This window comes from Empidonax traillii, unplaced genomic scaffold (genome assembly GCF_003031625.1).
Source record: "Empidonax traillii isolate 1590-97213 ecotype Southwest subspecies unplaced genomic scaffold, ASM303162v1 scaffold2:size4533513, whole genome shotgun sequence".
NCBI lineage: Eukaryota > Metazoa > Chordata > Aves > Passeriformes > Tyrannidae > Empidonax > Empidonax traillii.
In genome coordinates this window covers 2205243-2232723 of record NW_020955195.1, presented here as the reverse complement: position 1 = coordinate 2232723, position 27481 = coordinate 2205243, and the positions used below count along the sequence as shown (strand labels likewise).

General features: G+C 38.6%; 1 protein-coding gene across 3 annotated transcripts in view; it reads left to right on the top strand.

The window, feature by feature from the left end:
* SLC44A1 (solute carrier family 44 member 1) overlaps nucleotides 1-27277 on the top strand; it is a 69818-nt gene extending 42541 nt beyond the window's left edge. Inside the window, exons 6-16 of one of the 3 annotated variants that reach the window (XM_027895064.1) lie at nucleotides 2196-2365; nucleotides 4060-4149; nucleotides 5805-5932; nucleotides 6919-7105; nucleotides 8863-9028; nucleotides 13249-13405; nucleotides 13860-13943; nucleotides 14984-15121; nucleotides 16687-16923; nucleotides 18502-18582; nucleotides 20774-27277. In XM_027895064.1, the coding sequence (XP_027750865.1) occupies nucleotides 2196-2365; nucleotides 4060-4149; nucleotides 5805-5932; nucleotides 6919-7105; nucleotides 8863-9028; nucleotides 13249-13405; nucleotides 13860-13943; nucleotides 14984-15121; nucleotides 16687-16923; nucleotides 18502-18582; nucleotides 20774-20797 (1462 nt within the window). In that variant the 3' untranslated portion in view covers nucleotides 20798-27277. The other 2 variants (XM_027894983.1, XM_027894903.1) reach the window with 2 other exon arrangements.
* The last annotated feature ends 204 nt before the right edge of the window (nucleotides 27278-27481 follow it).

The window sequence follows — 27481 nt, the reverse complement described above, 5'->3', positions numbered from 1 at the left end:
GTTTTTGCTTTTGAATAAGCATCATGTTGCTATTCTTAAAAATTTGTAATTCATTTTCAGTAGGTAGTATACCAAGATATAATCAAGAGGCCACATAAAATAGATGGGTCATGGAGAACAGATCTATTGTATTTTTTTTTAAGACATTTCACCTCACTTATTCAGTTAGAACCACTGAAGCAGCAGCAGATCTCAGGTGGATTTTCAGGAGTCCCATTTGCTCAAGAAAGCTTGTAGAAACCACTAACCTCATTTTTTTATTATTAATTAAAACAAAGTTAGCAATTAATCACTGCACATGAAAAAAAAGGTAGCTTAAAATATTTAGTGAAATTGCTATAGGTTAAGGGATATTAGATAAGCAATAGTATAAACAGTGATGAAAAAAAGCATGTTTTCCTCTGTTGGAATATATTTTGGATGAGTACTTTAATCCAATTAGTTCTTTTTTCAAAATGGATATTTTTGTGTTTGGATGCAGGAATGACATTCTTTTACCTGCTTCCAACTCGAAATTTGAGTTCTATTACTGGTATTGACAAGTTCTAAATGCTCTAGGCTTCCTGCAACATTGTAGCAGTTAACAATTAAATAAACCTCTCAAATTTCAGTCTTTTCCAGTAATACTGCATATAATGAGCTGCAGTATGCTGCATATTCCAAAATAGGTTATATTGTAAGAGGCTGAAAGAATACATGGGCTGCCTTTTAAATAGGGCAGCCATCATTATGGGTTTAATTTGTTTTTTAATAACTGTGACTAATTCACAATTACTTTTTTGCCGTGCTTAACTGCTGTCTTCATTACTGCAAAAGTAGACCATCAGTGTGAGCATTTTAAAATGCATTTACCTACTCAGCACAGTAAGTCTAGAACAATAAGATTTGCAATCATCAATGGCTTTAAACAAAAACCTAGGCTCTACTAATTGCTAAGGTATAGCAGGTGATCATAATTTCTCCCAATTTCTTTACAGAATAATTACACATGAATGGTTTTCAGTGTCATCCTTTCTCCCCAAAAAAGTCAATGTACAGAAAAGAGGTACCTAAGGCAGCTGCTTTACCCACTTCTTGTTTAAAATGATGATTAGAATTTTGGAAAGGCATGGGCTTAAAAAGTAGTTATTGAGGACAGAAAATTGCCGGTTTATAGGTCATTACTGAAATAGGGAAACTACAGAAGATTATGTGCATTGCTGCCACAGTCCACTGAAATCTTTTAAGTAAGGAAAATTGGGCAGTGTGAAACAAATACAGAGGTTGGAAGAGAAGACTGACATAATATGAAAGACATTTCTTTCATGGGATCCAGTTACAGGAAGGAACATGTAATTCATGTCTGAAATGTAATTGGGAATTGATCAAATGATGTAATAGGCCACTTTGAGATCTGACATGGCTTATGAGCAAGAAAGACAGCTACTTAGTGAGAAACATTTAGAAAATTAAATTACCCACTCTTAAAGTTTTTGCTGTCTTGTATCTTTGATGGACTTGATTACAGGTTCTTCTGGGCATTCTGCAAGGTTTAATGCATAGTCTCGGTAGTTTTTTGGAGGGTGCTTCCAAAACGGTTGAAAACAATAGAAGCATCCTTGCATATTCTGCGTAATTTTAACAAAGTCAATGAAAGTGAACACTGTGATTGTAATCTTCAATACAAGAACGAGTTTTATATGGGGAATGACTAGGAATAAATACGCTGGTTTTGCTTGGCAGCAGTTGTAAATGCTGATGTCCTTTAGCACAAAATGTATGCTTACAAGAAGAGTATTGTAATCCTGTGATTTTTTTTTTTTTTTGCTGCATATAAGGGCCAGTATTTTATTCAAACATGAGTGAAAGGCATTGTTTCAGTTGCTGGTTCACCGCCTGGCACTTGAGTGAGAGATGTCTAAGTGGAAATAGGAACATGCATTTTCTGAGCCTTGTCATTTAACGGTGGGAGGGTAATAATTTCCGATTGGAATGTGTACTCCAGTCTCACAGGGTTATTTGTAAGAACTGCACCACTTCCCATTATGATCATCCTCATTCCAGCGGCACTTGTGCATTCAGCGCATGGTTTCTGGTTATGATGTTATGAGGGTGGAATGATTGCATCTATTCACCTTTCATTTGTGTGTTGATGTGGCATTTATATTAAGTAGGAGTAATTTTTTTTTCTGATTTTTTTTTTCTTGTGTCACCAGTGCACCTATTCCATTCTTCCATCGCTGTGCTCCTGTGAACATTTCCTGCTATGCCAAGTTTGCAGAGGCCCTGATCACCTTTGTCAGTGACAGTAGTGTCTTACACAGGCTGATTAGTGGAGTTATGACCAGCAAAGAGATTATAATGGGACTTTGCTTGTTATCACTAGGTAATTGTTTTTCTCATTACTAGCTATTTCTTAGTGTACTGCATTAGGAGACTGTTAACACCCTCTACCACAATATGAGCAAAAACCATGTATAATAGCAATGAGCCCTTAGAAATTATTCAGAATGCTTTTTTAAAATTTTATTTGACAGTTGGGTAACTTTTTCAGAAGAAATATACATATGCATTCCTGGTTTTATTTCTCTTCCACTGATTGCAAGATAGAGGATGTGTGGCTGTTGATTAGCTAACATTAGTTTTGATATGGTTAAGAGAGCATCTCCATTTTCCTAATTTTTATTATGATATTCCCCTTTCCCGTTTGCAGTTGTCATCTTCTGCCAATCCAAATCCAAATAAACCCTTTCCAAATAGGAGGAACAGGCTGAGAAATACACAACAACACACTCCTGTTGAATGTAGGGGATTTAGTCTGTTTTGTTTAACATACTTATGCAGAGATATGAGAACTATCAGAGGGAAAACAAGAGAGTTAGGCGCCTATTTGTTGTATTGTATGTTTCTTCCTCCCTTTCCCCCCAAAATTTAAAACTTCAGGCCTTTGAAATCTCAGCCTTGTCTGAAGAGCTGGAAATTCTCAGCAGTATAGAGGTGCTGAATAGTTTCTGTAGTTGTAAGATGCCTGTAAAGTGGCACTTTGCATTGGGCTAAGTGTTGCTTTAACCAAGTCTAGTCGTTTAAGATGGAATGTTACACCCACCCACATAAATTGCTTACCTAGTGAGCCTTCTTTACTCATACCAAGTATAAAATCTGAAATACTGAAATGGGAGGATTAAGATAGTAGCCATGTATGTGAGCAGTGTGTGGTAAAGAAAAGAGGGTGTTAGATACCATTAAAAAAAAAGACACACACACAAGACCATTGTGTATGTTTTCAACTGTAACTAGAAAGCTGTTTATTCTTCTATCTTGATAGTTGCAGTATTTGATAATGGTAGAAAGACTGTTCAGAATCTAAAAGCTGGTGTCTCATTAGCAGTGCTACTGTTCAGTTAGAGTCAGAAGTTAGTACAGAGTTTACATGCAGTTAATTTAAAAAATAGTTTGCATAACTTCATAGTTAAACAAATTATTTATTTTAAAACAGTGGGCTAGACTGTGATTCAGAAAGTCAGGTTCCAGTGGCTTTCATGTAACTGCTGAATACAAACATATAAATGTAAAAATATGAATGTGCACTTGCACACACCACTCACTTAACCTTAGTTGGCTGTAATAGTTTTTTACCCATGACTGGCATGACATTTTGCAACACACAGGCATCATATTGACTGCACTTGTTTGACAAGAGTATTTGAGTGCAAATTCTGCTCTGGTCCTCAGGAGGTGTGCTCATGTTACCAAAATCAAACTACTATCATGTCTTGCTGTCTGTTTGGTCATTGTCCAAGTACCTCTCTGTCTGTATGCACGCATTATGTCTTGTATTTAATGTATCATGTGAGTGTATTTATGCTCTCTTTGTTTTAATCAACAGTATCAAAGCAGAAGTTGTAGAAGTTGTGGCTTATTTTATTAATTACCTCTTCAGTGAGTTCGTAAGCCTTGGAAAAGAAATCTTAGTGTAAAAATTCTGTTGGAAGGCAGTTGTCTTAGTACAGTGGGAAAATTAGGAAGGCTGTTTCTACTTGAAGTAATTGTTCTGCTTATTTTATTTGTCTTCTTTTGCAGTGTTGTCCATGATTTTGATGGTTATAATAAGGTACATTTCAAGAGTACTTGTCTGGATTGTAACAATTCTTGTCATTCTGGGATCACTTGGTAAGTCTTGTTTGTCCTCCAGTTTCTGAGTGCCCAGTTCTAATCTCTGTGCTCCGTGCCCTCAGGACAGCTACATCCTGCACAGATCTTGGACTGTGCATTTCCCTTCAGCTTTTGATTTAGTGCCTTTCAAGATACACGTAAAAAATGCCACCTTAGTAATTGCAGTCCTCTCTCAGAGGCTACGTTGCTCCTTGGATATTTGCACATCCTCAAGATGATGCAGTTTGCATGAAAATAGCCTTATTTTGTCACAGTAACTTTCAGATTTGTAAAACTAAAGTTTTCTATTATTGTTACTCAGTAGCTAAGCCAAAATGTATGGGCAGATGACTGCAGGAAAGGAACAAAAGCAGAATAATCATATTAGGAAGCACTAGTGATTTAATTTTTGCAGTTCATGTATGCAAGGGATGGAAAAAAATCAGCAAACTTTCTATATTTTTTTCAGGCTCACTTTGTTTTTCTGCTCATTGGTCTCAGGGCCTGTGACCACAGAAAAGGACAAAAATAGATTTTTCTCTTCACTGATATTCTCTTCAGAAGCTGATCAACTATGCTGAGTGACTTATCTTATTGGCATCTGTTACCATGTTCTAAAAAGTTTCATCCATTACAGAAACTGAACAAGAACCAGTTATTTGTAAAACATACTGCTTATTGTGTCTTCAGTGTTTTCTTAGGAGATGCAAAAAAGAGCATTCTTTATTTTAGACCTGAACAGGGTACCTTCAGCATAAACTTGTGATCACAGAATCACACAATGCTTAAGGTTGGAAGGGACCACAGAAGCTCATCTGGTACAACCCCCCTGCTAAGCTTATGCATTTGATTCAGAAATAACAGGAGAACACAGAAGAATACTCAAAAGAGAAAAGAAATGTATCAGAAGGGAGAGGTTATATCACTGAGGGGCAGGAGACCTGTCCTTTAGAAAAATTCTGCCTCAGAAAGACAGCTGGAATAGGAGAATAATATTCTGGCAATAAAGCTAGGATTTTGTATGAGTGGTTAGGAGATAGTACCTCACATGTTACTAGCCTCCTGTGCTTTTTACTGTTGTTTTTCCCACTGCCCTTGACATTGTCTGAAACAAGTGTCCTACGTATCATTAACCTGAGGTGCTTTTGCCAGCATTAGGCTGATCCTTTTTGTTTTGATTAGTCTTCCCAGGAATTGTAGACTTGTTTGGTTGTTACTTCACGTCATAATCCAGAAGTCCCTCTCAGTTCTCTCTCCTAAATTCTTACTCCCTGCATTATTATAATCATATATACCATCTGTTCATATAATTCTTTATTCCTTTAGTGGGAGCTGTGTTTTTCATTGTTAGGGCTCCTCATGAACTAGTCCTCTCATGCACTTTACCCTAAAAAACGGAGTCAAAGTTCTGCAAGTCTCTTAAGTTGATGTAGTGAGGTGAGACTGTGAAAAGAGTATAGTTACTTGAGAGGAGAGCAGCAGAGGAGAACTGAGCACTTCTCCCTCCCCTGAAATTCCTGTTGGGCTGAGCATCAGTGGTCCCTTAGTACTCTGTACCAGACTAGACTTACAAGAAGGGACTGTTTCGTTTCTTTGGGACTGGGTAATATGGCTGTGTCATACAGAGGAGGCGTCACTCATTTATCCTTTTCTTCTTTCTCACTAAAACGTAGGTGGCACAGGAGTCCTGTGGTGGCTCTATGCTAAGCAACGAATGTCTGCCAGTGCTCTTGAGACTCAAATAGCCAAAGACAATCTTCAGGCTCTCTTGATCTATGCCATTGCAGCTACAGTCTTCACGGTATGCTTTGCTAATGAGTGTAATATTTTCTCATTCTGACTTCCTTTCGACCTCTAATTTTTTTTATTCAGGTGAAAGGTTTTTATTGCAGACGTTTTTGAACAGTTTATTTCTACCACAAGTTCTGTTGCGGTGATTTTTTTTTTTTATGTTATTTTATTTTTTTTTAACTTTCAGGAACTGTTCCCTAATATCTGATTTTGAGTCAGGAGAGACCTTCTAAACCCTGCAGCTACTTTTGTCTACTGTAAAGTGTCCACAGGGACTTCCAAGAATAGGTACAATATTGGACTGCCAATCCAAAGATATTTTTCTTAGGTTCCCAGTTCAGAGGTACTTAGTCATTTTAGTGTATCTAAAAGTCCTTAGGACATTCCTACTTCTTGAAATTAATTGTCCCCAAATTTGTTCTGTTTACAGAACTGAAATACTAACACTGGTTATCTTGTTTGGGCCTCGCTGTTAATTTCACAGTCACTGACTTTACTTTTAAAAACTGACAATGTTTGACTAACTTCCCAGGAATTGCAGACTCCCTCTTTTGCTCTCCTAGTTGTTTCACTTCCTAATCCAAAGGTCCCTCTCTATTCCCCCACCTAAATTCTTACTCCCTGCATTACTATAAATACATACATACTACAAGACCACCACGCCATGGTCAGATATAAATGTTAAATTGTATTCTTTGTTAAAACTTGCTAATTTCACTGGTTTGTAAAACATAATTGAGGATAGAATCTAATCTAATCTCATCAGCCTAAGGCTGATGATGATTTCAGATACGTAATTATGAGATTGGAATTCCACGAAAACATAACCTGGAAAATAATTTATCACCAGAAGAAGCTGATAGAAGTTTTGCATTTTGATTTTGTGATCCTGTAAATGTGTTAAACTTGGCGTGTTTGGATATCCCAGCTTTGTGAAATAATAGCTTACTTATTTTTCAGTTCTCTAAAATGTGATTTGGAAACTTCTCCCTCCAGGTTATCTTGTTCTTGATCATGTTAATAATGCGCAAACGAGTAGCTCTCACCATTGCCTTGTTCCACGTGGCCGGCAAGGTCTTCATTCACCTGCCACTGCTAGTCTTCCAGCCATTTTGGACATTCTTTGTGCTTATCCTCTTCTGGGCATACTGGATCACAGTCCTGCTTTTCCTTGGTACTACAGGTAAGCATCTGTTGCTTATTTTAAATAAATTTCACCTAGCTTTTGTATGGTTTCAAGCAGAGCTGGCTAAAAAGCATGTGGGAATCTCTAAGAAAAAATGCCCACCTGTTGTGCTTCTGTTCTTGTCTGCTTCACTGACTTCAAAACAGTTGTTTCAAGAAAGTTATTGTGCATTTGAGTCTGCATTCTGACATGGTTCTTTGTGTGTCAGACCAGCTTTTTATTTTGATTCAAGTTGGGCATGTTGCAAACCACACGACTGTGTTAATACAACTGCTATAACAATTTTTTCAATAATTCCATCTAATTTTACACAAGCAAGTTACAAGAACAGCGTAATCTTGCAGCTGATCTCACCAAGTAATTGTATTGTAGCCAGTGCTCACACAGATGAATGCATACTAATGAAAGGAGTGTTCCACGCAATTACTGTCTCCCACAATGTAAATACAGTGGAATTCATTTTCAGTTGTTTGTAACTTAGGTGTCCATTATTATTCCAGAATTATTAGGGAGATTTTTCTGCTCTTTGTACACTGTATTCTGAGACTAGCCAATGTATTCTTGATACGTGCCTGCTGTGAAGAACGTAAAAGGTGAAAGCTTTGTTTGTGTCCAGGGTCTGACAAGAGCTTCTAGAATTATTCAGTCCTACAGGTCCAAATCTTAGTTACTTCAGCAAAGAAACTTTGCAGATGCTTTTTAAAATAGGAGATGTCTGCGTTATTTTGCAGTGCGTTGTGGGCAACAGAGAGCGTCATTCACTATTCAAATTGGAATTCTGAAATGGCTGTTTACTGCTGATCCAAAAGTAGCAGCTTTTCAGGTCACAAAGCTATTTCACAATAATAAAATAGAAGTATTTTTTCATATCCTGAGTTCTTAGTGTGACAGTTGGAGGTAACACTTCATGTGTTCCTGTTCTCATTACTGTTGAAATTTTTAGTTTTCATTTCATGCTGCGCTGTGTGCAGAAAATGTTTGCCTCTGAAAGTCTCAGCCCCATGCTTCACTCTCTGAGTCAGATCACTGCACAGGCACTAAATTTGTAGCAGAATTCAGTCTGATATCATATTTTACTGACAGAACCCTTCAACTAGCCTTGATTCTGGAAAAACTAATTTATCCTTTTGGCTTATATACACTCATGATCTTCAGTGTTATCAGTGAGGAATGTTCTGACATGCTGTTAGTCTCTGTAGATGATACTGCTGTTCACATTAGACAAAAAGTCAGTGAATTTCTGAATGTATGAAACTGTATGTGTAGAATCTTTGCAGCACGAAGACTTACCATAAGGCAAGCAAAACTGATTGTTATTGTTGACGTATAGATGTAAGGAGCTATGAAGTTTAATATTGATTCTTACTGTGGGAATAATACTGACAGAGCAGCAAACTCAAATTAAGATTGACTGAAGCAGGCTTCTATTTTGTTTAACTGTAGGGAGTTTTGCCATGTGATGGTGGTTCATTGTGGAAATTTTTACCGTGTGGCTGAACATTAAAGGAAGTGTTGCAGGATTGTGAGCATGCTCAGGATATTTTTTGTTGGCTTTTTTCAAATGCCATTATACTGGCTGTCTCAAAAGCTACATCTTTCTTAAGAACAATCTTCCTAAACATGACCTTTAGAACTATTAGTAGGAGCTAGGTGGGTTCTGCTGTAAGTGGTTATGACCTGCTAAATACCACATGCTTCCCTATTTATGAGCTAATGTAAGCACCGTTTTCTTTTTTACCCTCGTTTGTTTCTAGGTAGTCCTGTCCCAAATGAAGAGGGATTTGTTGAATTTCAGATGGTAGGTCCTTTGAAATACATGTGGTGGTACCACGCAGTCGGACTCATCTGGATCAGCGAGTTTATCCTGGCCTGTCAGCAGATGACAGTGGCAGGGGCTGTTGTGACATACTATTTTACAAGGTAAGGACAACTTAGATGGCTCTACCAGGATCTGCCTAGACACTGATTTAGCAGAAATAACGAGGGACAGAGGTCTTGGGGAGAATGCTTGGGTCTGTTGTGAAAGCTGGGGAGCCATTAAATTGTCTTGACTCCTTCTAAACCACGTGAAGTCCTAAAATACCTGTTTTGCTGATTATAGATGGTGTTCTTGACATTTAGGACTTGAAGGCTCATTTGCCTTGTAACTTGTGCACATTGCACAGGCATGGATGGTTGTTTACAAAGCAGGATGCACCTGGAAGGTCATCTGTGTTACTAATAATTAATGCTGATAAGTTCTGTGGAGGCTAAAAAAATATTGAAAGCAATTGATTATTATTTTAATTGCAAAACATTGCCCTTTAAATGATTTGCAGTGCTTCATTAATTGTCATTAATCTTTCTTTCTCAGGATTACTTAAGGTCTTATTAGATTCATCATTTACATATAGATTATGTCAAGATTATATACAAATAAAAAATGCTATAAACTGTATGTGTGTTAAAGCTCCATATTCCAGTGCTAAATTTGTGAACTAAACTGTGTATCAGAATTGTGCTTTAAGGGCTAATTTCAGAATTGCAGACTTAGTTTTAGTCTCTAGTATTTGGAAACTTTTTGAATTTAATATTGCTTAAAATTATATCTTAAGTAAGTCATTAATATGTGGCTTAAATAGCCATTTAGGACCCAGGTTTTTCAGGAGAAAAAAAAAAAAGTGATATCAGATCACTTTGTTAGTATTTCATGAGAATAAATGGTACTTCAGTGATCTGAAATACTAAATTTTGGTATGTGGAGCAGAACTATGGTGTTATTTTTGGTAAGGGAAAGAAGAAAGTACACTATTACTTTGCAGAGATGTAGTTGAATGAAACTTCTTCACGTCATCGTAGATCTCGTAGTTGGTATGTTTCTTTAAAAAAAAAAAAACAAACACAAACCACCACATCGTTGTTCAGTGACTAGATAACTAATGTTGTTTCAGATGTTCTCAAGATCTTTTCCAAACAGTGTAAATACAACTCCTCTGAATAAAGAACAGCACGAGTACAATACATTGACAAGATATCTAGCAATGGCAGTTTACTTAAGAAAGGGAAAACCACAAAGATGTTGGAGTGATGCAATCCCCAAGTGACAAAGAGCATTAGTATCCTGAACTTATGCGATTCAGCTGTTGGGTTTGGGTATTTGTTTCTAGGCTTTCATATGAAGATTGTTGCCTGTGAAAATTTGTACTGATATCCAGCAGCCATACTGCTTTCCTGCTGTGTGCTTTTAAGAGTCTGTTCTTTAAAAAAAAATAGGTGTTTTTCAATAATGTATGTAGATGTTTTTCAAGTGGCACAGTTCAGATCAGAAATGTTTAGTTGGTTTGTCTTTTTAATTGAGGCTGCTACCTGAATTACATTTGACTCCTTTTTCTGCCCTAGTCTTTAAAACCATATCAAAGGCAAGGAATCAATTTACTGTGCTGTCAGAAATTCTGTTGTTTTATTAATGATGAAGCCCTCCAATATTTCAATGAAATACATCTACGAAATTATTACAAGATATTACAGGGATGTAATCTTGTGAATAATTAAAATAGATTGAGTGAAGAGTGAGGAAAATACAGAGGAAAGAGAAAGGCGTATTGAAATAGATTGCTTAGCAGTGTGTATGTAAGTTTATGTATTTTTCTGACACCTGAGGGTGAATGATTTTTATTTTAACTATACTCTATAATTCCATAACAAGAATCTTATTTTAAGTTAGTAAATACTCATTTTTCTCTACTGTTATCCTCTTTTTGCATTTTAAGGTACAATCATAATCTAAAGAGTGACTTAGTAAGAAAGGAAAAGACATTAATTTGGACCCATTGTTTTGCATATGAGCAACTTTCCACAGCAAATGAGATGAAGTTATCCATGGAGAAATGTTTTATAAAAGTTCACTGTTCATTCACCTTAGCCAGATGGATCCCTTTCAACTCAGGCAATAACAGACCTCAAAGTGTTCTGAATTACAGACTCTGCCCTGAAAGTGAGGAACCTTAAGCTTTTTACCTGAAAACATGAAAGTCTTTAGGTTGTCTGGGTATAAGATTGAAACTATTTATGCATATTCTACTCCCAAATAGGAGTTTGGCTTCCCCCCCACACCCCGACTTAAGTTCTAAAAGTCAACTGGAAGAAAATACAGGGTAAACCTATTTTAATCATTAACATCTCAGGATTAAGTTATGCAGATATTAGTTTCATAGAATGAAGACTGTACTTTTTTTATCTTTTCTGAATGAAACTCACATCCCTCCCAAACTGGGGAGATATTTTATCTTTGTAATATGTTGCACATGTTCCTTTAATATGCTTATTATCATGCTCTGATTTCTAATAAAGAAGAGCCATTCTTTAAATGGTTAATAGAGCTGTTGTTTGAGAGAGAAATAGAAGTGGCTTCCTTGATAGGAAAGAAAAATGAACACTCTAAGCAGGAGTAGCTTCAAACCCTGAAATTGAGTATTCATTTGATAAATTACAAATTTATTGCAGCTGCGTTGCATCAGATGACTTGTTTAAGGCTCAGCACTTGGTGCCTTGAGAATATAACACCTAAATCAGAAATGCAAAAAATCTGAGAAAATAATCTACCTAATAAATTAGTTATATTCTCTCCAAAGTCTGAAGATCTCCAACAGAACACGAGAAAAGGAGAAGGCAAGTTTATAAGTAGTCTGACTGAAAAAGATATTAGCATTGTTTCTCCTTTTTTTGGCAAGGTATGATTTGCACCCCATCAAATGTAACTATAGAAACTGCCAGTTGTTAATGGTGGGTAATGCAGCTAACTGCTAGTAAGACTACCTGTCACCAGTTAGTGTTTTAAGTCACTTAAAGAATCAACAGCAAAGGTATTGGCAAAAGCAGGTTTAATATAAGGGTGAAAGTGTGACAAAATTCATTGATAAGGTTCACTCTACTACTTTCTAGATGGCTAAAGCACACAGAGAAAAAAATGGGAAAAAATCTAAAATCGATCAAACTAAAACTAAAATCAACCTAAAATGATTTATGCAGAGGCTGAGGAAGGAAAAAGGATAAGGATGGGAAAGGGTATGGATAAAAAGGAATGACAGAGAACCTCCCATTGAGTCACAAGGTTCAGAGTGAACCCCCTTGCCAAATTCAGCCCTGGGCTTGAGCCAAGAGTTTGGACCTTAAGGTTTTAACAGCACTTAAACTTAAAATCACTTAATCAGTAGCCTAATTTAAACAATTTAGCAAAAGTTTCTGTAGAATTTACTATAAGCACAACAGTAACTCATTTAGAAACCTAACTTACTTACCAATATAACGCTCGTGGTACGTAGATTTGCTATGGCAATTCTATCACAGTTGCACACACACAGACCTAAAGCAGTATGTACCAGGTATCTACCTGTGAAAAATTCCCCCCAAGTTCACTGAAGTTCTCACATCAGATGCCTTTGCATCTTCTCAGTTGGAAAAGTGTTGAGCCTCGAGGATTGGAGGTATCAGCCCAGGCTGTGTTGGCAGCACTTGACATCGATCCTCCAAGTATGGCAAACTTCAGAGTTCTGTGGCTCTGAAAGGCATCCCCCTCAGAGGGAGACTGCTGGTCACAGACAGCTGTGGTCTAGGAGTTTGTAGGGTTGCAGTAATAGTTGGCTTTAGTAATAGTAATTTTCAATCCTGGCTGCAATTTGGGTCAGTAACTTTCTTGGAAAGTTCAATAGCAAAAATGTTGTTCCACTTAGGTTGTTACTCAGGCACAAAAAAGCGAGTTTCCACGGCTGTTCTTTAAAAAACAGGAGCTCATTAGACAGGACAAGTTCCTGGGAGCAGACAGTGTGTCTGATATACTCTAGAGGAGCTGAGCCCTGCTGCTCTTTGCCAAGGCCTAACAAGCATTTCTGAGATCATGGTGCAGCCCAAAGAGGGTGAGGAAGAAGGGGATGTAACACCACACTGCCTGTGTGACATACTGATTCCTTATTCTAGTCCTGCCTTCTCCATTGGAGACAAATCCGTGAGTTACACAAGGTGGAGTGAACAGTACACCCTGAAAGCTAGTATGAGGATAATATATTCCCTTTTGCACCTTATTTTGTTGATGATTTGTAGCACTTGTAGATGGTTCCACATACATACTGATCATTCTACTTCATTTTTTTTTCTCTTTTCAACAGGGAAAAAAGAAATCTGCCCTTCACTCCTATTCTGGCATCCGTTAATCGCCTTGTTTGCTACCACCTCGGAACGGTGGCAAAGGGGTCTTTCATTATCACACTAGTGAAGATACCACGAATGATTCTTATGTATATTCAAACACAACTCAAAGGAAAAGTAAGAGAAATAGGTTCCATTTTCTTGCTGAAAATTTAAGCCTGGTGCGTTGACCTGTTCGTTTAGTTGGTGTGGGAGGCTGGAAGTCTTGTTTTGGAATAGGGTAGATGTAACGAAGAAATTCTTCACTATGAAGGCGGTGAGGTGCTAGAACAGGTTACCCGGAGAAGTTGTGGATGCCCCATCTCTGAAAGTGTCCAAAAAAAGGCACGTTGGATGGGGCTTTGAGCAACCTGGTCTAGTGAAGGATGTCTCTGCCCATGGTGGGGGGGGAGTCCCTTCCAACCCAAACCATTCTGTGAATATTTAATCTTTAAAGGACCATGGGATTGGTCTGATATGGATTACTTAAATTTAGCAATCTGAGTGTCAGTTACTGAAACACAAAGGAACGTTATTAAGATATGTTGGTTTTACTCTTTATCTTGTTTTCCCACATTGTGTGCTTTCCTAGGAAAATGCTTGTGCTCGCTGCATGCTTAAAGCCTGCATCTGCTGCCTTTGGTGTCTAGAAAAGTGCCTGACATACTTAAATCAGGTAAGATTTTCAATATTCAAGTTTTATGTAAGGGCTGATAACAATATATACGTTCCCAGACTGCAGTCTGAGGCTGACACATAATGTGTTGTGCTTGGGAACTGAACTTGAATGACAGTATTTCAGTCTTGTCTCCATTACCGAAATTACACTGCAAATACTACATTGACCTTTGCAATGTAAACAAAGGCAAAAGAATAGCCAATACCTGTCTTTGTGAACATGGTATCTCATCTTTATAACAATTTGTGTACTGGGTGGAGATTCCCATATGTCTGCTCAGTAAAACTACATCTGAATTTCAAAATGTGTTTGCTATGAAAACAGAATGAAGCTCTTCAGGTGTAATATTTAGGATAAACACAATGCAAAAACTGTACAAAACATCAAATCATCATCTACAAAGTGGAAGAAGATTTGCAAGTTGCAACACGCTGGCTGGTCACACTCATTGTAGAAGTGGGTTTATAGGCCTGTAGTCCATCTCTCATGTATAGAAATATCTTGCTAATATTTCTTTTGCTGTTTGTTAAATTTTTTTGCTTGTGGAAATATAGAAAATAGAATTAGAAGAAAGCATTTAATAAACCCCACTGTAACCCTTGAAAACTCTCCTGACTAACCTTGAATGCAGTATCTAGAAATTATCTTGGTTGACTTGTATGACTCTCAGACTCTTTTGTATTTCCAGATTTTTTTTTCTAACTACCTAATTTCTGTAGCTATGCCAGTGCTCACCTCCTTCTGCAGAGAAATTGCAAATCCTGTTTAATGAGTTATTTGGTTTTTTTTTAAAAAAACTTGTTAATGCATAAATTATGAGCAAAGGAGAAGAAGAATAGCAGTGCTTTACCTCACATAGTCTTCTGTCAGCTGCTATATATTGCTTGATTCAACAACTCTCAGGGGAATTTCAGTTCATTAACATCACATGGCAAATCTGACTTGCTCAGGAGCTGTATCTTCCCGATCACCTTCCCCACCCTCCATCTGAAATACCTGATCGTTCCATGCATAAATCTTCAATCTCCTTTTCCTAGAATGCGTATACAGCCACAGCTATCAACAGCACCAATTTCTGCACCTCAGCAAAGGATGCCTTTGTTATCCTGGTGGAAAATGCTTTGCGAGTGGCTGCCATAAACACAGTGGGAGATTTTATGCTGTTTCTAGGAAAGGTATGTCTGCTGTGTGCGGTTGTTACAGACCTACAGAGAGGCGAGCTTTCTTTAGCAGTAGCCTGCACCCCAAATACAAAATGCCTTAAAAATTCTGTTTCTTAGTGTGCACTTATTACATCCAGCTGCATCACATTAGGAGGAGCTGTCTGGGATAGGGAGGCTAAACAAATGATCTACTTACATTTAGCAAAAGTGGCTTCAGGGGAATACCTGAAGGTTATGATACCTTTTGCATGATTTGTTTTTTAGGGAGTCAAGAGGAAAGTGATTAGGGGTTCCAAGGTTTTGTTTGATTTTGTGGTTAAAACATAGAATTGTAAGGAGAGGAAGCATTTCTTTCAAATTCTGTTTAGTAAATGTTCTCCAGGTTTATGTTGAAAATTTGGCACGTTGCTGATGACCTTTATGACAAAATTGGACTGGGAGTACAAAAGCCTGCTATGGGAAATTGGCAGCTTAAGCAACTAAGTTAACTCTACTCTGATAATTAAAAAGAGACTAGAATAATTGCTGTGGTCAGTCAGCTTTTTTGGGTCTCCAGCTGATGGAGATGTACTTTATGGAAACGTAATCCACTGTATTACTTCTATCCTTTGAGCAACTTTATGCCATTATTAACTAAAACTTTTACCAATCTACTTAAATCACCTGTGCCTAAGCATTCGGACACTGGTTGAGGTTGAACTCATCTGTATTTCTTGTTACGCTACTGCACAGGTGACAGAAATGTTAAAATGAACAGTGCAGCATATAAAAAATTACTATCAGGTAAGTCAGTGCTAGGCTGCCAGCATTTCCTCCACCAGTCCAAAGGGGTATTTTCATAAAAGCTGACCTGTTTTAGAATTCTATGTTTAGCTGCAGTTCATAATAATAGGTCCAGAAGTGTCCAAAAGTTTAAAGGCCACAACATTTTAGTCCGTTTCTTTTTGCCAAAATCAAACTGGTACCTGGTGAAATGTCTGTTAGGGCCTCACATGTAGTATAAATTCTGTGGAGACTGTTACATGAAGTGCTTCACATGAATTCTGATCTACTTTCTCCTGTATGTATGTGAGATAAAGACTGGACAAGTTTAGAAGTTGTTTCCACCAGCAAAATGAAAAATGTACCATCCTCCTAACACCTAAATTCTCCCTCCAACCCAACCAAAAAAATTCAACTGCATGTACTAACATGATTGGTAGCATCAGGATGTGGGGCCTTTAGAGATGACAGAGGAAAGTTCTTTTTTACAGGAACATTCTACAAAACTAGACATATGACAGCAGAATATAAATGTAATGTGCTCTGAAAAATACCTTTTGTATTAAAGGACGTGTAGCAATTCTAATATCACAATGATATATCCATGATATAAATGGCATTTATCAATAGATAAAATATCATTTATATTCGGGGATGTGGGGGATCCAGGAGGTAAAGATGTTGTTACCACTAGCATCTGTAACCTCTAATTTTAACCCTGGCAGACCAAGAGGCACATTGGCCTTAAAAAAATAAACCAAGCGAAAAAAAAAAAGGCTTCTGCCATTAGAGTTGTCTACTGTTTTCTTCTTCAGGTCCTGATTGTCTGCAGCACAGGTTTGGCCGGCGTTATGTTGCTGAACTACCAACGAGATTACACCATCTGGGTGCTGCCACTCATCATTGTCTGCCTCTTTGCATTCCTGGTTGCTCACTGCTTCCTTTCTATTTATGAAATGGTTGTTGATGTCCTTTTCTTATGTTTTGCCATCGATACGAAATACAACGATGGGAGTCCTGGGAGGGAATTCTACATGGATAAAGTTCTCATGGTAAGTATCCTCTTGCTCCCGAAGTCTAAGGATCTGGTTCCATAAAATAGGTATTTTGACAGTGGATTCAGTTCACTTGCTGGCTTCAATACGTTTTTGGGTTTGTTTTTAACCTTGCCATCTTGTTCATGGCTTGAGCTGCCAACAGTGTCATCTGATGAGCATCAGATAAGTAATGATGCTTCCTTCCTTTGGTTTCACTGTTAATTGGCTTATATTTGCTGCCTGTTAGATGAGCAGTCATCTTGCAGAATTGTGCTCTTGGATATAATGTCTTGTAAACGGCACAGTGCAGATTAGAAAGAAGCAAAACAAGAGGGAAAGGCTTGGTTTTGTACTTTCCTAAGAAGGACGTCTCTTTGGATGGGGAAGAGAAAAAATATCAGAGTATTCTGCCTTACACATAGATAATGAATGACCACAGTGGAGTTTTAACTTCTTTCAGGTAGACAGCAACCAGAATTTGACTCTGTCTGTCATACACAGGCTCTGTGCTCTGTCCTGGAGCGTAGATGCTTTCTCAAGGCCTTTTGCAAGGCCAATTCATTCTCTTCTTTTTCATTCCATCTTATTCCCTGTTTGCTGTTGCTAGAAACAAAGTTGTAAGGATTCTGCTTCCGAAGCCCTTCACTTTGTTGTTGAGTAGGTGGTTTTCTTGAGAGTGTTTTTAAGTAGCAGCTGTAGAATATGCCTCTGTAAAATGCACCCGCGTGCATAGGCTAGAGGAAGATTCTTATGACTTCTTACATAATTTTTTTTCTATTACTTGCAGGAAAACCATGCCAAGAATTTCGGTGCCAATTTTTTGGCAAATCACTACAGAATCTAGAGTACATAATAAATAAAGTGGTGTCTGATGAGTTGCTTTTTAGCGAGAAACACCAATAAACCATAAAAGCACTGTAGGTTTCTTTAGTCAGCAGTCAGTATCACAAAACAGGAGCAGCTAAAGTTTACTGGAGAATGTTTGCCTTCAAGAGAAAAAAAAATGTATAAAATTGAATCAGCTTTGCTACTCTTCGTAAATAGGAGATTGTGATCTGGTGAAAAATTTAAGAGGTTGAATTGAGGAAAGTTAGGGAAATTGGCCAGACCTTGAAAGTAATTATCTCTAAGTCCCTCTGTTTAATGGAGTTGTAATAGTACACGGAGTTCACAGGATACAATGAAATAGAGAGACGAGGATGGTGTTGGGGGAAGGTTTGTTGTGGTTTGGCTGTGGGTTTGTTTTTGGTTTGTGGGGTTGGGTTCTTGGTTTGGGTTTTTTGTTTTTTGGTTTTTGTGGTTTTTTTGCAATCAGCCTTTTACCTTCTTTCCCCATAAAGGAGAGCATTGCGTGGTACTTGGAAAAGTTGTAAGAGCACACAAGACAAATACCTGCCTGGCTTCCAGAATTAAATGGGGGAGTCTTTTGTGGTTACTTAGCAGGCTTTTCTGATACTTCATGGTCAATTCTGAGCAAGAGAAGCAGATGGGCTTGATGTTTTGAGCAGTTACATCTTGAAGTTCTGTCTTGAGACTTGATGCTTAGAGTCTGCACTAAGAGAGCACTTGTCGTTTCCTTACTGTTTTTTTCAGGAGTTTGTGGAGAATAGTAGGAAATCTATGAAAGAAGCTGGCCGGGGAGGTGGAGCTGAGAGCAGAGAGCTAAAACCAATGGTAGGTGCAGATGAGGAGGTGGCCATCCTCCAAGAGTTTCACTTTTACTTCTTCTCCCTCTTTGTCTTTACTGACTGCACTTCTTCAGGAGAAGTTTTTGTTCTCTGTATCACTCAAGATGTTCTGCTTTTTCTGTTTGTGAGCTTGCCTATCACCTGGATGGCAGAGTTTTTGTCACAGCTGAGACCATCTCCTGTAAAAGTAAGATGAAAGGAACTGTCTCATATGAAACAAACGCAGCATCATTTCATTAGGATTCGTGATGCATGCTATGTGGTGTACATATACAGCCCCAGTTGCTGTATACTCTAAAAATAAGATGGCTGTGAAATCCATTGGGCTATTCTGACTTTAATCTCTCTCAGCCTGCACTACTGAGTGCAGCCATTGTTGCAAAGTAGGACCAGGCACTTAAGGCCCTCACCAAATTATCTTACACCATGCCAAGGAACTGGATACAGTGATTCCTTTCAACCTGCTCAAATGACATTTCTCCCAGTTGTTTGTTTTTATTGCGAACTACTTATGTTGCTTGTCTCTTGTGTGCTCTTTCCATCTCACACTGTCAGATGCACAGACAGTGAACAATGCATCATTTATGCTTCTGCAGCCTGTTTTACTTATGGTGTGCCTGTTAGGAAGGCATTGCATGTCTGAGTAGCCTGGAATAAGGAACACTATACATGGTACAGATAACAGATAGGAAGATAAGTTTGGAAGGTGGAGAACAGAGAGCGTATAATGGAGAGCCAGTCTGGGCAAGGTATGACTTGTCATCGTGCAATATGACTTTGTGAAATAGAATATTTTTCCTGCCATTGCTTTTTCTCGGAGTGTTTGGGGTCTGACTCACTTCCACACTATGGGGATAATTTTTTAACCAAATGGAACCTAAATAAGTGTATGCCAACAGAATAATTTCTTTTCTTCAACGATGTACATGAAGCCATGTTGCATGAGCACTTTTTGAATAAGCTGGAATGGGTTCCTGCTATAGACTGGATAGATGTGTAGCTTTGCGTGTTTTGCTGTTTCATTATGGCATACCAGTTTCTAGATTTGCTTATGCCTAAATGCTGCTGTGTTTATACATATGAAAAAAAAAACTAATTCTATGCTCATTTACTGTTTCTTCTGGGAGTAATTCTAGCTGTTCAAACAGACACTAATGTTGGGATTTTCAGAGTGATCCAAATGCTGTAGATGCAAATGTGCCATTAAAATGACTGAGAATTGGGTGTGCAAACCCCTCTAGTCACATGCACAGAAATTTCAGTTCAAAATTTTATTATGTAGTGGTTTTCCACTTACACTGTCGTCACTACTATCACAGACCACTACTTACACTTTTTGTACTTGACTACCTAAAGCTTGGATGTGAAAAACCTTTATTCACCCCACCCCTTATGAAAGGGCAAACCAAGTACCTGCAAGTCAAGGGTGGTGTTATTCTTGTAGGAACCTGTTTCTAGGCACTTATGCCTGGTACTGGCTGAAAGCCCTCACAGCACTGCTGCAGAAGATGCTGAGCACTTGGGGCTCAGCATGGGAGTCACCTGCTGAATTACTCCCAGTTCTGCTGATCATGTGATTGTTTTATTTGGAACTGATTGGGCCTTGTTTTCTCAAGTGGTTTTCAATTTTCTGGGCACTCAGCTCCAGTTGAGTGGGTTTTTGAAATACTAGGATCTCACTTCCTGACAAGGATGGGACACGGCGGTTTCCTCCATTAAATTTCTGATATCTTCCCCCAAAGCGTCAATAAAGGCCTCAGTAGTGTCTGGAATAGGATCATTCATAAGTCTATTCTGTAACAGTAGTGCCCATAGTCTCAAAATTGCATGTCTGAAAATCAGCTTACTGCTACTTTTTTTTCCTCTTCTTTTGGAAATGGAGGCTTTACTGTCTTGCTTCAGTACCCTTGAGATGCAGATATTTCTTAGAATATGACAGTGATTCCTAAAAGTGAAACGCCCCAAGTGCAGTTGTACTTAAAGTAGGTATTAATAGCAGAGAGGAGGAAATATTTAGGACCTTTTGTTCTTGTATCAGGGCACAAGAAAAAAAAAAAAAAAAAACAAAACGCCTTTTCACACTTTTTTCTTTATGGCTTCCAGCGACCCCTTTGACTCAGTTTCTACTTGTCCTTTGGCATTTGTCTAAGACTGTACTGTATGACTTTGTTTTCTAGGCCTCTGGAGCAAGTTCATCTTGAAACTAGCCAGCCATATTGGAACCCATTGACATTCCAAAACAGTATATATATACATATATACATACATATATATATATATATAAAAATAAACAGCCAAAATCAGAGAAAAGGAACAGGGATTTAAAACTTTTTTTAACAATTATTTTTGTGAAACATGTACTCTTTTCATACGGGTGGCTTTTACAAGCAGCTTTATCATTGTTCCATTTCTTAAATTATTCATTGTGGTCATGGAAATGTTGATTCTTATCTGCTTGGTATTTTACAATCTGGAGGAGGTATCATTGTAAAGATAATCTGCAATCATGACTGGGTTTAGAGACAGATTTCCCATGACACTGCTAATCTGCTGAGACTTTTACTTGTTTAGTTTCTTTCAAATTTGCATTCAATTTGGGACAGTCACGTGTACAGAAAACCTTGAAATCAAGAAAAGTCTTAAATTTAGTTTTTCAAAAGGTGGTTTCAGTGAGAATTCATTCAGTTCGAATGGGTTTGTAAGCAGTTATTTTACTTTACAGCCCTGGCAGGGCACAGTTTTGTTTACCAGTATCAGACATCACAATAACCAACTCCTCAGGTATTCAGGTGTGTGGGAGCCCTTGCATCTCCTATTAAACAGAACCTACAAAATGGGGACAGATAATTTTTTATATGCAATTAACTTCCTGCTTTACCCTACTTGCCCCTCATACCCGTTGCCCTCTGCCCTCCCCTTGAGTTCAGTAGCTTCCTTCACACTTCAGCAGTGTTCCTTTGAAGGGTATGGATTCTGCATATGGGCAACTGAAATAACAGATTGTTAAAGCTCAGTCTTAGCCATACTCATGATTAATTCATGACTGGATACAAAGATGCTGAGGAGGGGAAGAGAAATGAACTGTACTACTGTACATAAAAAAAAGTACTGTATGCTTCATTTCATTTAATGCCAGAGAGCTCGGGGAGGTAGAAGGGATCATTCCTTGCCTGTTGTTTATTCCATATATATATGTACTGTAGTGGGTGGCTAAAATGGGAGAGGGCAGAGAAACATTTCTTTGGAAGTGTAGCTGCCAGGACAGTTATCTGAAGTTATTAAATAATGACAAGAGAACATGCTTTTTTATTATTATTAGTAGTACATAATTTCTTTTCAGTCTGGAAGCTTGCCAGATATGAATGCTAATACTCAATTATTCAGCATATTGTAATGGTAAATGCTTAAGTATGTTTGCTAAGGATTCATGATCTGTCTATGCTATATATTCCTTTTGTTACAATTTTTTTAAGAAAACTATTTTTGTTAATGTAAAGTTAATATTTCAGAGCAGAATTTTTAAACTTATTGCACTAAATACAAGCTCTCTACAAGTAAATGATGCCTCAGTGGTTCAATCACTCCATTCAAGAAAATCTTTTGAAAGAGATAAGTCTTTCTACAGAAGCTTTGTAATGGAGTAGAGAGGTATGTCTAGGTAGAGACATGCACAACTCGTGTTATCAAGGTTTAGTAAGTAAGCAGTTATTTGTGCTTCCTGTCAGAGGATCAGACTTCCAAATTGCTGCCGAAGGTTTAAAAAATTATGTAGTACCATGTAGCTAACTAGTGCTCTTATCTTTTGGCAATAGTAAAATATTTCACTTTCGCTTCCAGAAGGCATGTTAGGTTTTCTTTTGGTAAGCCAGTTAAAAAGAAGGATTTACACTTTTCATATCACAGACCCCAAACTATATGAGAGGTGTGAAAATAAAGATACGTGCAGAAAGGATAGCTGCTGGGGAGGCAGAGAGACAGAATTACCCAGTCCTGGAAGCACTCAGACACTCACTTAAGTGAACCATATCGGTAACTCCACTAACATCAGAAGGGCTCTCTAATTACTGAGGTTGTAACTTACACATCCATGTAAGTGCTAACTGGGCTAGAGCTTCAACCTAGGGATTCAAACTGGAGCGCTGGTGAGGCCTCTCAGTGCAAGTCAGAGGTTGCCTTCAAGAAACACTGGAGCAGCCTTACTTTTGTGGAGAGGAGACCTTCCTGCTGTGCCAGTGGCACTCAACACCAATATTTCTGTAGATCAGGAGGGTTTAGCACCAGAAACTTAAAAACTGGCTTAGATGAATCCTAGAAACTGGATTCCAAGGCTAAAAGACTTATCGAGTACCCAGTTGCTTCCAGAAAAACTAATTTTCTTCTTGTTTGGAGGCTATTGGAGGTGCTTAATCAAAGAAGCCTTGTATTCTGCGCATTTTGATAAAAAAGTTCTGCCGTGACTGGTTCTGCAAGTTTGTGTTCCCTGCTCACTGGAAGTCCTGAGTGGGGACTTTTCTCTGTAATTGCAACTAGGACTGCAGTTGGAAACAAATTTTGTATTTTTGTATTACTTGACTGTGCACCATTTTTATAGCAGTTTATCCTGTCTTAAAAAATAAATTTGTTTTATTTACATGGTGTTTAAAAGATACAGGCAACACTTTTCTATGGGTAGTTGTAATGTTTAAGTGAGAAATCTATATCATTACGAAGTTCTTAATAAAATTGTGTGCACCACTCTTGAGTGTATATCCGGCATGCAGAGCTTTTAAGTCATGCCAAGAAGGCATTCCATCCACATGCAGATTTTCCAGTGGCCCTTTAAAGCTTTTGAATGTCCTTTGAAGTTCATTTGCAACCAAACTACAAGCTGCCCTCTTCCAGCCCGGTCTTGTGCAGGGAGATAAGCAGAAGACAGAGTTCTGAAGAGACAACTTTTCTGGAGAAATTGAGGCTCTGCTTTCCTTTCCTAGTGGGGATTGTGGAGTGAGAGGACACTTTGGCATGTAAATCGCTATGGAAATGTTGGCAGTGGGGGTGCTGGGCTCTGCCAGCTGTGATGGATTAAATACTTTTTTTTTTTTTTTTTTTGAGTGTTGGTTTTTAAAGCCAGTGTGTGGACTGCTTTGTGGGAAGCAGTCTAGACTAACTAGAGAGTGATGCTGCAGTGAGAATAACAATGCAGGAGGAGCAAGGTGAGACAGCTGAAACAGAGAAATCATCTCCTGGGCAAGTCCACTGAACCAAGTACTGCTTGAGGACTGGAGATTTAGACTGGACAATCTGGGTTTAGAAACAATCAATGGGATTACTGGTTCCCAGCCATTGATTTCTGCAGATGGTCTGTATCGTAGCCTCTGACCAGCTAGGTTACAAAGGGAAAAAAGTATATAATTCTTAAAAATTGATAAAATTTTGTCCACACTATTTTACTCGCTGTTTTATGTGGAAGTTGAACAGCAGTGTGTAATCTTTATTGTTTCTTCCAGCCCTGGAGGATTGGGGTTTTTTTAGTTCTTTCAGGTCTTATTTCTGTATTGCTCTTCCAGTAAAGGAGGGCCAAGTGGCAGTGTCAGCTCCCCTTTGCCCCACTGATCTTACCACATTCCCTCTCACCTTCCTGAGGCAATGATTTAGGATATCACCTGGACGGAAAGAGAGGGGAGTAGGTGCTGAGCTAAAGTCCTAAGGTAGGATTTTTTTTTTATATAATGATATCACTCCATCACTGTGGTTAGAAGTGCAACCCATCTCTTCTACAGTTTCAGTGCTGCTCCACAGCTAGACTAAACATTATGGCCAACTTAGAATTGCATCTTCAGCCTTCTCATAGCTCCCAGCTGCCAAAAACAGGATGGGGTTTTAAATGTGGCCTTAGCATGGCATAGTAACCGAAGGACTTTCTGCATTAGGGAAGTGTGTCCTAGAAGGGAGAACTAACAGTGGAAAACCCAGTTAAAATGTTGTGGTGGGTTGACCCTGGCTGTCACATCAGCTGCTACTCTCTTGCTTTCTCAGTTTCCCCCCACAGCATGGGAGAGAGCAGTGAAAGGACAAAAGCACTGATATAAAGGCAGTTCATTAAGAAAGAGAAAAAAAGGGAAAAAAAAAAAAAGTTATACAAAGGCAAGCACTTACCATCTCCCACCAGCAGACAATGCCCAGGCAATCTCCGAGCAGTGGCTGCTTTGGAACCACCCCAGTTTTACTGCTGAGTACGACCTTATATGTTATGGAATATTTCTTCAGTCTGTTCAGGCCAGCTGTCCTGGCTGTGTGCCCTCTCACCTCTTTTCCCAACTCCAGCCTACTCTGCTGGAGTAGTAGAGTGAGAAACAGAGAAGGCCACTCACCTGTGCAAGCACTGCTCAGCAACAGGTAAAGCATTGTGCTGTCACACTCCTTTGGTTGCAGATCTGAAACGCAGCACAGCACCGTGTAGGTTGGTGCAAAGGAAATTAACTCCATCCAGCCTAACCCAGTACACACAGGTCCACTTTCCCAGTAGCTAATCCAAGACTTGCTCCCTGCATTTCTGTACAGCATCTTCTCAGGGTGGTTACTTCTTTCTGAAAGGGCTTTTTTTGCAGCAGGCAATTAGCCTGCTCCACAGTGCTCCCTTTCATGGAGGGAGCAGGGGATGTTAGCTCTTACTCTTTCAAGACATAATGGGGATATAAAGCAAAAATGAGCCCTTTCTGTATCAGTGTTCTGGCAGTTGAGCAGCCAGTGTTGGAGACAACATATTTAATGTGCCCTCAGGGCATGCACTTTAGTGGTTTGCTCTGGGTGGTTATGATGTATTCTATGAATGTATGTTATAGAGTCAGAATAAAAAAATGCATGTAGCAGACATATACTTGTCATCCAGTGAGCATTTGATTCAGAGTGCATATTACATGCTATATTGAACATGGCACAGTCGTTTTGAGAAACAATCGTAAGATTTATAAGTAGATACCTAACAGCATTCCTGTTTTTTAAATCATGGCTTTGCCTGTGCAGATAATGTTTACTAAATCTAAGTATCAGTAGTCAGTTGTTTCTTGAACACCTTGTGTGTCACGTTATCAACACAGAAATCCTATTTCATCTCTGTGGAAAAACAAAAAAAAAAAAAAGAAAAACACCAACCTTGTGTTTCCCAACACAAAACCCAACAGCTTTATTTGCAGCATTTCTTGCACTCAGCTTCTTTGTTGAGATGATGAAAGTTTACTCTAAATATGTCATTTTCAAATGAGTTTTCAACTATTTCATCTCCGCTGTTATTTCCATCACATAACAAGATTATGGAAAGTAGTAAATCTATATTTCCTGTGTTCTGTAGCGAATACTGTTCTCAAGGTATTTTTTTTTTCTTTTATATTTAAAGAGGTGAGAGAGGAGATGAAACTTGTCTCTTGTGATGTGGGTCACGTATAAAAGGCAGAATTTCTGGTCTGGGATGGAGCTGTGATGTGTCTTGCAGTGTTCGCAAGCTGATGCAATCAGGTCAAAGCTCCTCAGAGACTTCAGGATCATGAAAATATTTCTAGGGACAATTGGTAGCACGAATCAATCTTAAAATACCCATTTGGAGGCTAAATTAATGGAGGCATTCGTTTGGCAGAGGTCTGCTAAAAGGAAACCAGCAGAAAACCAGCTAGCACCCATCAGATTCTACTCCCCTGTCTCACTGAGGTCAGGTCATCGTATGTGAGCGTGATGAGCAGAATTTGGTGTTGTAAGCATTTGGTACTTTTCTGTAGAAACATGGGACTCCTCTTAGAATCAAAGTTGCAAGAATTCAGAGCAAAAGTACCATCTGGCTTGAACAGAACTAGTCTGATTTCGGTAACGTTAAAGACAGCTCTGACCTTTCTAAGTACGTGACAGCACAGGTAGCTGCCGTTCCTCAAGTGGACCACCACTCCCCTCTGGCTTGGGGGGAAACAGGGGCAGCTAGGGAGTTATTCCAGAAACACTTGGTGAGATTAGGAAGTTGGACTACTTGTGAAACCCAGCAGAAACTGGGCACTGACTGGTGTCCCCACCAAGGTCACAGTTTTTAACTCTCAAATACCACGTGTGGTCCCTGTTAGTATTAGTTGGGTCCCTCCCTGCTGCTAGAACCAAAATGGGAAAATATCTCTTATTTGGAAAATGGTGCCACAGACAATGTCATAGTGTGTCCTGGGGGAGTGAGGGAGTAGAAAATAGAAAGGTGGCTTTGTTTCTAATCTGGACTAGAAAGCAGAGGCCAAAGGTCAGGTGGAGCCATGGGGAGCAGGATTTCACAGGTAGAAAATATTCTGCAGAATCTTCACAATAGTTAAGAAAATTCACGTTCCAATTCAGACATCTCACAGCAACATCCCCTGTGTCCTGCTTTTATTTTGCTATGGAGCTCTTCAGAGCAAAAATGAAGGTGGAATCCTATACCTATAGAAAAGAATTATTTCTGTATGATGGATTGTGTTGCTGATTACAGAAACTACCCTAAGGAAAATCTTCTGAACATATTTTAAAGGCTTGACAGTACTTGCATTGTCATAGTCCATCAAGGCTTCATCTGAAAAAGAGTTTTTCATCCTCCTTCACTCATACTTCTAACAGGGCAGTCAAATCCCTGGACTGACTTAGTGATTTACATTGAATCAAGATCAACTAACAAGTGCTCCTTTTTCCAGTGGAATGCCACCTCCTTTGAAAATGGGAAAAGTAAATGTGACACTGTTTATTGTTGTCTTGGGAACTTACAATGTTTTATACTGCAAGCTGTGAATGCAGGAAGAGAAGAAAAATTAACAGTGCTGATCTAATCTTAGATTTTCTGTGTAAACTGACATTGTGCCAGGATACTGATGCAAAACTGTATTTTAGTCTAAGAAATGTATAGATTTTTT